Here is a 12893-nt window from a genome sequence, read left to right as displayed (position 1 = left end):
TGCTATTGAACACATTTTTACATGGCTTAATAATCGACCAAGGAGGGCTGTATACGGTGCAGCGAATATTACTGCTTTCTGGCAGAGAAAAATATAATTTCTTTGAAGATTTCGTTAATTATGCTGACGATTTTGAGGAATTGATGTCCGTTTTGGAAACGACATTACAGGAATCGAGCCCAGGTTTTCAGTGTCATAGGCAGGGTACTCAACAACGGCTGAACCGGATTTCTTGAAATTTTCACAGATGGTGCATAATGACCCTGTGGTGAAAATAAGGTACTAAGTTTTTTTATATCTTAATGAGGGGCGGACACCCTCCCCCTTACCTTAAATGCCAGATCTCGGACATGGGTGGTGCGATTTTTTGTGTGCTCTGCTACAGTAACCTACCGACAAAAATTTAGTATCCAAATTTCGGATGGGGTACCAAGGGGGGGGGGAGGGGGGCGCCCCACCCCCAAAACCTACCAAATATATATATGCACCAATCATGACAATATGGGACTCAAATGAAAGGTATTTTAGATTAGAAAACGTATCTGATATCCAATTGCCGGACCAGGTGTTGGGGGGACCACCCCAACCCCCAAAACACCCCTAAATCGGACATATTTACCGACCATGGCAATATGGAACTCAAATGAAAGGTATTTGCGAGTAGAATACGAATCTGATATCCAAATGTGGGACCAAGTTTCTGGGGGTTTACCCCTTCCCCAAAACACCCCCATTAAATAAAAGGTATTTGAGTGTTGAATACGAATCTGATATCCAGAGGTGGGATCAAGTGTTTGGGGGCCGCCCATCCCCGAGAACATCCCCCAAAGAGGACAAATTTACGACCATAGCAATACGAAACACCTGTCCATCACCCAATATGACGAAATTTGGAACCTTACCTAGTTTTAATCACACTACAAATTTGTTTGATTCAAAGACGCATTTTTCTTTGAATTTCCACAAAATTGGGATTGTGGAGGGTATCCTAAGATTCCCAAATTAAATAACAGAATTTCAGTGTGGTTAAAAAAATTTTTAAATTAAATATGCTTTCTTTTTTTTATACAGATTTCCAATCCCATACACATCAAATGTCGCATGGAATATTTTAGCGAGGTGCATGAAGAATTCCTTCACTACTGTGATTTTTGGCTATCCGAAACAAATTCCAAGGAAATTAAATTGCCCGAACGCGAAATATGTGCTACCATATGGCGAGTGGTTATTTTACAGTCTTTGGTCTCCATAGATGGTGAATGTTTTGATACCAGTGAAGAAGATGAAGAGCTACAATCGATTATGAACATCGAAGAAGTATTAGGCAAAGGCCGTAAGGATTCCGATTTTATGTTACATCCAAGAGTATTAGTAGCCTGCATGAAGGTGGACACCACATTCCAATCCAAATCGGTACCAAAAGCCCAGTTGCTACTTAGCTGCAATTCGATATATGTGAAACTTTTAAATCAATCCGAAGAAGGCGATGAGTTGCCATCAATGCTTAAGCATTTCCATCTGGCCAAGACCACAAAAATCCCACATGTATTTTTCATATTAACCATACAAAATATAAAGCTGCATGCCGTATTCTACAGTTGGCTTAACTACAATGTTAACTCATCGCTGACGACTCACATGAAATATTTGGATTATGGATTTCTCAACATGCTGCCCCTGTTGGAGGAGACATCGATGCAAACATATTTCGCTGTGGACCAGAAGAAGAATGTGGTCAATGTCAATTTAGTTTGTGATCGTTTGCGTTTTAATGTGGGACCCTCAGCCCTACACAGTTTGCTGGCTTCGAAACAGCATTGGGAAGAATGCCTGGCTCGGGATGAGCAGCAGCAGCAGCTTCGACATGCTTTAATACCCAAATGCGTTATAGTTAATCGCACAATGACAGTCATGGACTTTGGACAAACGGGAACACATGAACATATACCTTTAAATCCCAAAGAATGCTATTTGTATTCGTTTCGTAGTGATTGTCACAAACAGGAGTTGACATTGTATGTATCGGATGAAGAGACCAATACGGTATACACCTCAGCATCGATACCAATACTTTTTAAATTTGACACAGAATCATTGGTACAAGATTTGTGCATAGGCACCAAATGCATAACAGTGAAATCGAAAAAATTATCTGCCTCTCAGATATGTATTCTAATTCAGGGACAAATTGAGCTGGTTTCGATGGTACCGCACAATCTTCACCTGGAATTTCGTCAGGAGGGCAAAGTCTATGAGGAATCAAATAAACCATTGGAATATTTTATCGAGAGATATGGGCGAAATTCATTTTTCTACAGTGTTGCACGCGATTCGAATATATCAATGAGGTAAGTTGCGATAATTATTTTGTGTTACAACATTTCGTAGTTCGAAGATTTGAAAAAATATAAAAAATTTGGCAAAAACACACAACATAGCTCTGAATCACTGAATCACTGGCCGGTTACATTTTTGAGCCCTAAAGTGCCAACCGGACCAGATGGCATATTACTTGCTGTGTTTTACAGAACTATATATTCACTGGATGGCGGGAGGTAAGGTTTGTTTACATGCTCAATGCGGGAAAACTAAGCCAATTCCTCCAAAAAAAAAACTTCAAGCTAATTTGCCTCCAATACAGGAGTGGGTTTATACGAATGAAGGGCAGATATTGGGGATGGTATCTTGAGCCAGACCCCGGTCTGGGGTCTTGACTTCTTGAGCCTCTAGAGTGCGCAATTCTTATCCGATTGGAATGAAATTTTGCACGACGTGTTTTGTTACGATATCCAACAACTGTGCCAAGTATGATTCAAATCGGTCCATAACCTTATATAACTGTCATATAAACCGATCTTGGGTCTTGACTTCTTGAGCCTCTAGAGGGCGCAATTTCTATCCGATTTGGCTGAAATTTCGCAAGTCGTTTTTTATTGTTACTTTCAACAACTATGTCAAATAAAGTACAAGTCGGTTCATAACCTGATATAGCTGCCATATAAACCGATCTGGGATCTTGACTTCTTGAGCCTCTAGAGGTCGCAATTATTATCCGATTTGCCTGAAATTTTGTACGACGGATTCTCTCATGACTATTATCATACGTGTTTATTATGGTCTGAATCGGTCTATAGGCCGATACAGCTCCCATATAAATCGATCTCTCTATTTTACTTCTTGAGCCCCCAAAGGGCGCAAATCTTATTCGAATTGGCTAACATTTTACACAGGTCTCCAACATATAATTTAATTTTGGTCCAAACTGGACCATATCGCTCTAATAGCAGAGCAAATCTTTTCTTATATCCTTTTTTTTTGCCTAAGAAGAGATGCCGGGAAAAGAACTCGACAAATGCGATCCATTGTGGAGGGTATATAAGATTCGGCCCGGCCGAACTTAGCACGCTTTTACTTGTTGTTGTTGTTGTGTTCTATATTTTGCTGCTTGATTCTGTTGAGTATCCAGATCCAGGACCTCAGCGACTAACTCTGGGGTGCGTCCAGAGGAATCTTGGTCTGAATCGCGTTGTTCTGTTTGGGCAGTTAAACAGGTGACGTGTGTTGTATGGTCCCTGGTCACAATCGGGACATACACCCTGCACGTCGGCATCAATCCTTGCTCTGTGGGAGTTGAGGCGGCTGCATCTGCCGGATGGTAATTGAGTCAAAACTAATCTGTTTTTCTTCATGTGCTATGGAAGGCGGACGTTCTCCAAGGACTACTTAGGACCATATTCAGGTGCTGTGATGAAGTCGCATTGGTTACAGTACTCTGATGAATATCCTGCAAGCCCTTTCTGTATGAGGAGGTTGTAAGTATATCGCTGATGTATTATCGGATCGCATCTCCAAACCTCCAGATATTCCTCCTGACATTTCTCAGAAGAAATTCATGTGATTCATCTGGTGGCAAGATAGGAGATAGTGTTTAGAGTGAAGCCCACTATGATAGTTAACTTTAAAGATATTGGTCTCCTTTTGTTGTTGTTGTTGTAGCAGTTTATTGTGTTCTATCTTTCGTCTGCTTGATTCTGTTGAGTGTCAAGACCCAGGAACTCTGCGACTAAGGCTTCTGGGCGGTGGATATCTATCCACAAGATGATGGTTTCTGCGATAACAGCCCAAAAGGTATTGCTCAGACAGCACGAAGACATAAGTCTTCGCACTGGAGGAGGTGGTCCACATGAGAACTGAGGAGACAGCCCGTCGCAGTTCGGAGGGCGGCATTCTGACAGATCTGAATATTATTCCACTGCGTGTCACAAAGTTGACGAGACCACACTGGCGCTGCATCATTTACCACAGACCGGCCAATTGCTTTGTACGTGATCAACAAGGTTTCTTTGTCTACACCCCAAGTGCTGCCAGCAAGTGACTTGAGGACCTTGTTTCTACTTTTGACTTTTTGAGGTGTTTTGTTATGATTTCTAACAACTGTGTTAAGTACGGGTGAAATCAATGGATAACCTGATATAGCTGTCATATAAACCGATCTGGGGTCTTGACTTCTTGAGCCGATTTCGCTAAAATTTTGAACGACGTGTTTCGTTATGACTTTCAACAACTTTGCAATTATGGCTTAAATCGGCCCATAACCTGATATAGCTGCCATATAAACCAATCTGGGATCTTGACTTCTTGAGCCTCTATAGGGCACAATTATTTTCTGATTTGGGTGAAATTTTATACAACGGCTTCTCCCATGACCTTCAAGATACGTGTCAAATATGGTCTGAATCGGTCTATAACCTAATACAGCCCCCCAATAAAACGAACTCCCTATTTTTTGAGTCCCTAAAGGGCGAAATCCTTATTCGATTTGGCTGACATTTTACACAATGACTTCTACTGTGGTCTCGAACATTCATTCCATTATGGTCCGAATCGGAACATTCATTCCTTAAGTCTACAGAAAAAGCGGCTAGCAATTCGCTTGAATCATGTTCGACTTCAATCCCATGGCAGCCGGTTGTACGCACCGGGTTGGCTCGATGGAGTTCTTCATCGGCAAGGGTTGCCGCCTAAGTGTATAACATACTGATGCAACAACAACATGTTCGACTTTTTACCTAACCTAACCTAGTACCTAGAGATTTCGGAAAAAAACTCTAAAGATTTTGAAAATCCTTTATGGGACATTCGTCCTATATCTAGAAAGACGGCGACCATATAGGACAAAGTACCACAAAGCTGCGCATATGTCAAGCCGATGGTTGTACCCAAAAGTGCTGTTGTGGCCACATTAGCATGAGTAGGTAATGATCCTCGTTAAGCTGCAATTGGTGAGCAAGCTAATTCCAGTCCATAGGAGCAATCGCCGCGAGAACATGTTTTTGTTGTTGTTGCAGCCACATGTCTATATGCGGAGGTGGCGATCTTTGTCTAGTTCCTAGAGGTGAGCAAACTCGTTCCGATCCAAAAGACCGATCGTCGCGGGAACATGATGGCCATTGTTTATTTAATGGCTCCAATAACTTGCCTTGTCATATCGAGCATCATAGGCACTCAATATTTTTTCATGAGCCAGTGTCGCTCGGCCTCTCACTAAGACTCTTCACTCGATACCTCTGATTGTCCGCGACTGCAGCATTCCACAATCCGTAACCTGTGAAAGATTTGATCATTTGAATGCGCCAATAATTCGCCTTGCCATATCAAGAATCACAGGCAATTAAGATCCGGTGCACTCGTTACCACTAATTTTACAGTCAGCAGTTGCAGCTACCCCGTATGAAGGATTCCACTATTCGCAATCTTTTGTCGCGTAGCTCTCAGCAGACCTTTTCGTGATAGCGATAAACACCATACAAATCGGAGCTCAGAGTTCCAACCATTGAGGTACTCAGAGTTTCCCACTTCGGGATAGGCAGTTAATGTAAGAACGCTGGTCGTTGGATAAGTGAAGGCACGCCATGAGTTCCTTGAGCGTTTATTGCCAATTTTTATAATATGACGCAAGTGGGACAAATCAGATAAGAATTATTACCATCATGTAGGATGAGTATAAGAACCTTGGCGGTGGGTATACATAATTTGGGTATGATGGATTTGATTAATTTTTGTATTCCTTAGTAATCATCCAGTTTTACATACTCACTTTCTGTGTACTTTTAGATTAATGCTGGCTGATAAAAAGATACGCGCTCGAACTGGTGATATACCCCTAAGAATGAATAAGAAGCTTCCCTGGCTGGTCAAGGGTAAGCACGAAATATCTTTTAAACACACAAATTTTCTTTTATCCATGCAATTACTTGTAAACTTTCAGTTCCCATAAATGGAAGTGAATTTATAAGTTTCTGGGTGAGAATTTTACGTGAGGATATACCCAACGTAGCCAGCAACATATTTTGCCCCCAGAAGATTCTCATTACCATATGGCCAATCTTCGAGATCACATCGATGTTAAATTGTTCAATACAGGCCAAAGAGGAGAATACTTTGGAGGAATTTTATTGTGCTGGCCAAGGTGGCCATTATATATTAGATGCAGCGGCCACACATCTTACCGAACATCCGATACGCTTTAAATATAACTTTCCCTTGGGTATCTCATCCCAAGATAGCTATATTTTGCGTCTAAGGTCTTTCGATTGGCAAAAGTTCTTCTGGTACGATGATAACAAATGGAACATAGACAGTGCTCTAAATCTACTTACACCCACGGTGCTCAAACATTGGCCTATGGAAGATGAGGAGGAGTTGAAATTGCAACGCATTTCCCAGAGCAGTGGAGAAACGGATGTCATCTATAACACCCAAGTAAGCAGGGAGTTTTCGTGTACCCTAAATTTAGAGGTAGCTCCCTGGGGTATGTTCATCAATGGCACTGGAGTCGAGATATGCTTATCTGAACTTACAAATGCTGTAAATGGTGGTGCACCAACTCGTCATCCCAAGCAAGTGGTGGTTGCTGTCAACAGTTTGGAAATGTTATTCAATGTAACGCAAGGCTTTACCATTGCCATCAGAAATGGTTCTAGTTGGATGTCATCGTTGCCTATATTTTTCGAAAATACTTCGTTTGGCAAACACAAGCGCTACTGCGTTCTAACAGAAACCGAGGTTACCGACATAGTCATCCTTAGGGCAAATGAAGTCTTCAAGTTTGTTTTGAAAATGAAAATTGAAAATGGTCGTAAAGTCCTAAAGTTGAGCTCTAAATTTGGAGTGGTGAATTATACAAAAGTGCAACTTTCTTTATTACCCTTTGCCTTGGATCACAAAGAAAATGTGGCACGCACAAATATCCAGGCTTTGGATGAAAAATCCCAAAAGACAACTCTGACACCTGCCACAGGTTGGGAGAATAGCATCGGCATTTCTTTGTCCACATTTTACGATATCAATTTTGAAAATGCCCAAAGATCTGTGGACTCGGCTGCATTTGTATACTTTGTTGTGGTAAAACTACATGAAAATGCAGAGATTTCCATGCCCATACCTTTAACCTTGCCCTTTCATCGCAAGTCGATCAGCATACAAAATGGCAGAGAATCGATTGCCTTGATGGTATCGCTAATCGAGCATGGTCACATCTACTACCTGACCATCAACGAAGATATATCGCCTGCTGTGTTGGTAAACAATCAAACAGATTGTGGATTTATAGTGGCTCAAACGAATGTTCCCGAGAGTGGTAAAGTCTCCTCGCCGACGCCCGAATACGATGGCAAACATTTGGAATGGTATCACATGATACCGCCGCAGAGTAAATGTTATTATACACCCCCAGAATGGTATATACGATTTCCGGACGTGGAATCGACCCTGTGCAATATTACCTTAGCTTTATATGATGGTAAGTTTTTTTTGTTTGATTTCCAGTGGTTTTCATTCAAAGGTCATTTTGTTGTTGTTGTTTTTCAGCTATGTCCACGAAAAAGACAATAAAATGGTCTAAACCCATACGTTTGGATAAGACATGGAAGAAATTTTTACACATTCCTGGCCATGGAGATGTTAAGGTTATCATCTGTGACAAACATCGGGTCATACGAATAAATATTTATTATATATCACAGGTAAGCTGGGATGATTGCTAACTCAAATTAATTCTGGGCATGACCATATAAAGATATCTTTATAGGGATTTTATACCAGAGAAGTCTAAATTCGGTTATATGAAGGCTTTTTTATACCCACCACCATGGGATAGGGGGTTTATTCATTTAGTCATTCCAACACATCATATCGAAATATCAATTTCCGACCCTGCAAAGCATATATATTTCGGATCGTCGTAAAATTCTAAGACGATTTAAAGATGTCCGTGTGTCTGTCCGTCTGTCTGTCTATCCGTCTGTCTGTCTGTCCGTCTATCTGTATGTCCGTCCGTCTGTTGTAATCACTCTACAGCCTTCAAACATTGAGATATTGTGCTGAAATTTGGCCCAGATACGTCTTTTTGACGCACGCTGGTTAAGTTCTTGAACGGGCCAAATCGGACCATATTTGGATATAGCTGCTATATAGACCGATCTGCCGATAAAGGGTCTGAAGCCCATAAAAGCTTTATTTTTAATCCGATTTTGCTGAAATTTGAAACAGTGAGTATCTTAAGGCTTCCCGACATCTGACCCAAATATGGTTCAGATCGGACTATATCTAGATATAGCTGCCATATAGACCGATCTCCCGATTAAGGGGCTGAAGCCTATAAAAGCTTCATTTTTAACCGATTTCGCTGAAATTTAAAACAGTGATTAGTTTTACGCTTCCCAATATAGGACCCAAATATTGTTCAGATCGGACTATATCTAGATATAGCTGCCATATAGACCGATCTCCCGATTAAGGGTCTGAAGCCCAGAAAAGCTTCATTTTTTAACCGATTTCGCTGAAATTTGAAACGGAGGATTAATTTAAGTCTCCCGATATCTGACCTAAATATGGTTCAGATCGGACTATATCTAGATATAGCTGCCATATAGACCGATCTCCCGATTAAGGGTCTGAAGCCTATAAAAGCTTCATTTTTAGCCGATTTCGCTGAAATTTGAAACAGAGGGTTAATTTAAGTCTCCCGATATCTGACACAAATATGTTTCAGATCGAACTTTATTTAGATATAGCTGCCATATAGACCGATCTCCCGATTAAGGGTCTGAAGCCTATAAAAGCTTCATTTTTACCCGATTTCACTGAAATTTGAAACAGAGGGTTAATTTAAGTCTCCCGATATCTGACCTAAATATGGTTCAGATCGGACTATATTTAGATATAGCTGACATATATACCGATCTGCCGATAAAGGGTTTGAAGCCCATAAAAGCTTTATTTTTTACCCGATTTCGCTGAAATTTGAAACAGAGGGTTAATTTAAGCTTCCCGATATCTGACGTAAATATAGTTCAGATCGGACCATATTTAGATATAGCTGTCATATAGACCGATCTCCCGATTAAGGGTCTGAAGCCCAGAAAAGCTTTATTTATTACCCGATTTCGCTGAAATTTGAAACAGAGGTTTAATGTAAGCCTCCCGATATCTGATGTTAATATGTTTCAGATCGGACTATATATAAATGTAGTCTGCCATATATACCGATCTGCCGATAAGACCCTTTATCCCGACCGATCTCCCGATAATGGGTATGAAGCCCATAAAAGGTTTATTTATTATGCGATTTCGCTGAAATTTGAAACAGTGGGTTAATATAAGCCTCCCAATATCCGACCTAAATACAATTCAGATCGGACTATATCTGGATATAGCTGCCATATAGACCGATCTCCCGATAAAGGGTCCAAAAAGCCCATAAAAGCTTTATTTTTTATCCGATTTCGCTGAAATTTGAAACGGTGAGTTGTTTTGAGCCTCCCGATATCCGAGCTTAATATGGTTGAGGTCGGACTATATTTAGATATAGCTGTCATATAGACCGATCTCCCGATTAAGGGTCTGAAGCCCATAAAAGCTTTAGTTTTTATCCGATTTCACTGAAATTTGAAACAGTGGATAGTTTTTGGTCTCCCGACATCCGTCCCAAGTATGGTTCGGATCGGACTATATTTGGATATAGCTGCCATATAGACCGATATGCCGATTAAGGGTCTGAAGCTCAAAAAAGCTTTATTTATTATCTGATTTTGTTGAAATTTGAAATACAAAATTTAACAGTGACTTAAATTTTACCGGATTGTGACGAAAGGGGGTTTACATATATACCCGTGGTGGTGGGTATCCAAAGTTTAGCTCAAGGGAACTTAATACGTTTTTGCTTGTTTTCATCTCTTTCAGCAAATGGAGTTCTCCGTCAAAGATCTACGCCTGCGCCTCTCAACGACTGAACCAAAAATATCCAACAATTCTGAGATTAACGAAAACAAATCATCCCCAACAACGATTACCAATCTTTATACGGAAACACCACAATTTTCTAAACCGGATGTATGTCATCATTTCCGAAATGAATGCGAATCTCGACCGAATACAAAACTGCGCCTCTTCATCAAGGAGATTGTGTTGAGCCTGCACAGTGACAGCGCCCAGCATCAGTGTATGAAACGCGAGGTCGTCAGTCTATTTGCTGATGACTTCCTTTTGGCTTTTGATGATTCCGAGGATGAGCGTATTATGAATGTGGCCATACCCAATCTGCAAATTGACAATCAATTATTTTCTACGGGAAAATATGATTTTCCCGTTATACTATGTGCCCAGGAGTTGTATGAGAAAACCGATTTTCTGCCCGAACCTTATTACATGGGAAGTTATTACAAGTATCTGATGGAGAAGACGCCCATGATTAGTTTGAAATTGAAGCTGTACGAAGATGAATTTAAAATATGCTCTTTGAATTGTCGCTTTAATCCCGTGAGAGCTTACATAGAAGATGCCTATATAACGGATTTCCTAGATGCTTTGGTCGAGTGTGAGCCCTCAAATTGTGCCTATAGGCCGAAAATGGACAATGAGCGTATGGTGCTGTTGGCAAATCAAATGAAAATTCCCCATGAAGTGGAGTCCACAGCCATATACACAGCAGAGCCTCTACACCTGAGAGCGTTTTGTATAGAACCCATGAGTGTGTTGTTGTCGGTGCATACATCGGTACGCTTGTATATAGCCTTGGATCATTCGCCTTTGTCGTTCTCTGCCTACGAACGCAATCATTTGCTGACAATGCCTTTGAAATTTGGCCAATCTTTGGGCATGCACTATTTGTCTGGAGCTATTTTTGGTGCCGGCTGGGTGGTGGGCTCTTTGGAAATACTGGGCAGTCCTAGTGGTTTGGCTCGCTCGGTAACCACAGGCTTGAAAGATTTCGTCTCTATGCCGGTTAGAGGTCTTTTCCGAGGACCTTGGGGTTTTATTGTTGGAGTCACACAGGGCTCGGCTTCATTGCTGAGAAACGTAACTGCTGGTACAGTTAACTCAGTAACCAAGCTAGCAGCTTCTGTGGCACGTAACTTGGATCGCTTGACTCTGGACGAGGAGCATATAGAGAGAACTGAAGCATTGCGTCGCTCCAGACCACAAGGTTTTGCTGAAGGTCTATCACAGGGTATGACTGGTCTGGGCATAAGTATGCTGGGCGCAGTGGGAGGCTTGGCCCATCACACCTTAGAGGCCCGCTCCACAGTTGAAGTGTTTACAGGGCTGAGTAAAGGCCTGGTGGGAGCATTTACAAAGCCCATTAGTGGAGCTGCAGAACTTTTGGCTCTAGCCGGCCAGGGTATGTTACAAACAGTGGGTTTCAATGCCATGCCAAAACAAAGATCTCCCTCGGATAGCCGAAATTTGTCATTGGAACCTTCAGGCTATCGCACATGGAAGTTACTGCCCATTGAAATGGGTGCCGATCAGATACTATTTTATAATGAAATCACTCTCATGGCGGAGGAGCAACCCAAGAGAGGCTATGTTTTTCTAACCTCTGCAGTATTTGCCATAGTAGAAGCTGAGGGTGATAGATTGCAATGTGCCCTTCCCTTGAATAAGGTGGAAATAACCGCAGATGTCAATGATAAAACTCGTTATTATGTAAGAGTAACAAGGGAGAGAAGAGATATTGAAGAGGTAAAAATGCTCTAATTTTTTTATAAACATTTTTTTAATTTATTCTTATTCTCTAATTTTAGGATGCCAAATACACCAATGAACGCATTATCAATTTTCTGCATACCTCATCCATAAAGATAGCCTCCGATACTCTCTATGATTTATTGCAAACCCACAACGAAACCGAAGATCCATCCACGAATAATGCTGCATGGAATTATCGCCACTCGCAAACCCTTGATTGGACATTTTACATAAACGAACATTTGGGTGAATACATAATGCGTTATCTGAAAATTCTAAATTCCAAATATCAAAATTAGTTAAATCCTTATACTCCTAAAACGTAATTACCTAACTAAATTTCTTAGAAATTAGAATGTTTTAAAACATGAGATATGTCACCTTAGAGTTTTGCCAAAAACCATGATACACAATTCCCCTATACTAGCTCTAAAGTATGTTGTAAATTTCAGTTATCACCCTTTATTTGATATTATTATTATCTATACACACACCCACATTTGTTGAAAAACACTTTCAAAAAAAGACTGTATTTAATTTATTGTATATGTCGGTTTATATACATGCTATAAAATTTTTTTGTTCTAAATACAAAACTGTTTCATATATTTATATAATAAGTGGTTTTCTTTGGAGGAAGGAATGGCGAGACGATTTTTTAAAATTGTTGGTATTTGATTGCATCGGTCGATGAGTATAACTCCAAACCAATCATTGCTGACGGTACGGGGTGTATACAACCTAGCTAGAATCAAAATAGCGGTAGCATTGCTAGAGAAAAACAAGTAAAAAGGCGTTAAGTTCGGCCGGGCCGAACTTTGGATACCCACCACCTCGGGTATATATATAAACCACCTTTCATC

At 40.7% G+C, this 12893-nt stretch overlaps 1 protein-coding gene across 1 annotated transcript in view; it reads left to right on the top strand.

The window, feature by feature from the left end:
* The window catches only part of LOC106086718 (intermembrane lipid transfer protein VPS13B), a 30076-nt gene extending 17457 nt beyond the window's left edge, over positions 1 to 12619 (top strand). The window contains exons 8-13 of the mRNA XM_059361898.1: positions 1072 to 2348; positions 6115 to 6200; positions 6269 to 7801; positions 7870 to 8024; positions 10243 to 12024; positions 12087 to 12619. Of these exons, the coding sequence (XP_059217881.1) occupies positions 1072 to 2348; positions 6115 to 6200; positions 6269 to 7801; positions 7870 to 8024; positions 10243 to 12024; positions 12087 to 12329 (5076 nt within the window). The 3' untranslated portion in view covers positions 12330 to 12619. The remainder of the gene's footprint in view (positions 1 to 1071; positions 2349 to 6114; positions 6201 to 6268; positions 7802 to 7869; positions 8025 to 10242; positions 12025 to 12086) is intronic.
* Positions 12620 to 12893: the final 274 nt, after the last annotated feature.

This window comes from Stomoxys calcitrans, chromosome 2 (assembly GCF_963082655.1).
Source record: "Stomoxys calcitrans chromosome 2, idStoCalc2.1, whole genome shotgun sequence".
Lineage (NCBI taxonomy): Eukaryota > Metazoa > Arthropoda > Insecta > Diptera > Muscidae > Stomoxys > Stomoxys calcitrans.
This window is presented reverse-complemented; position numbering and strand designations above follow the sequence as displayed.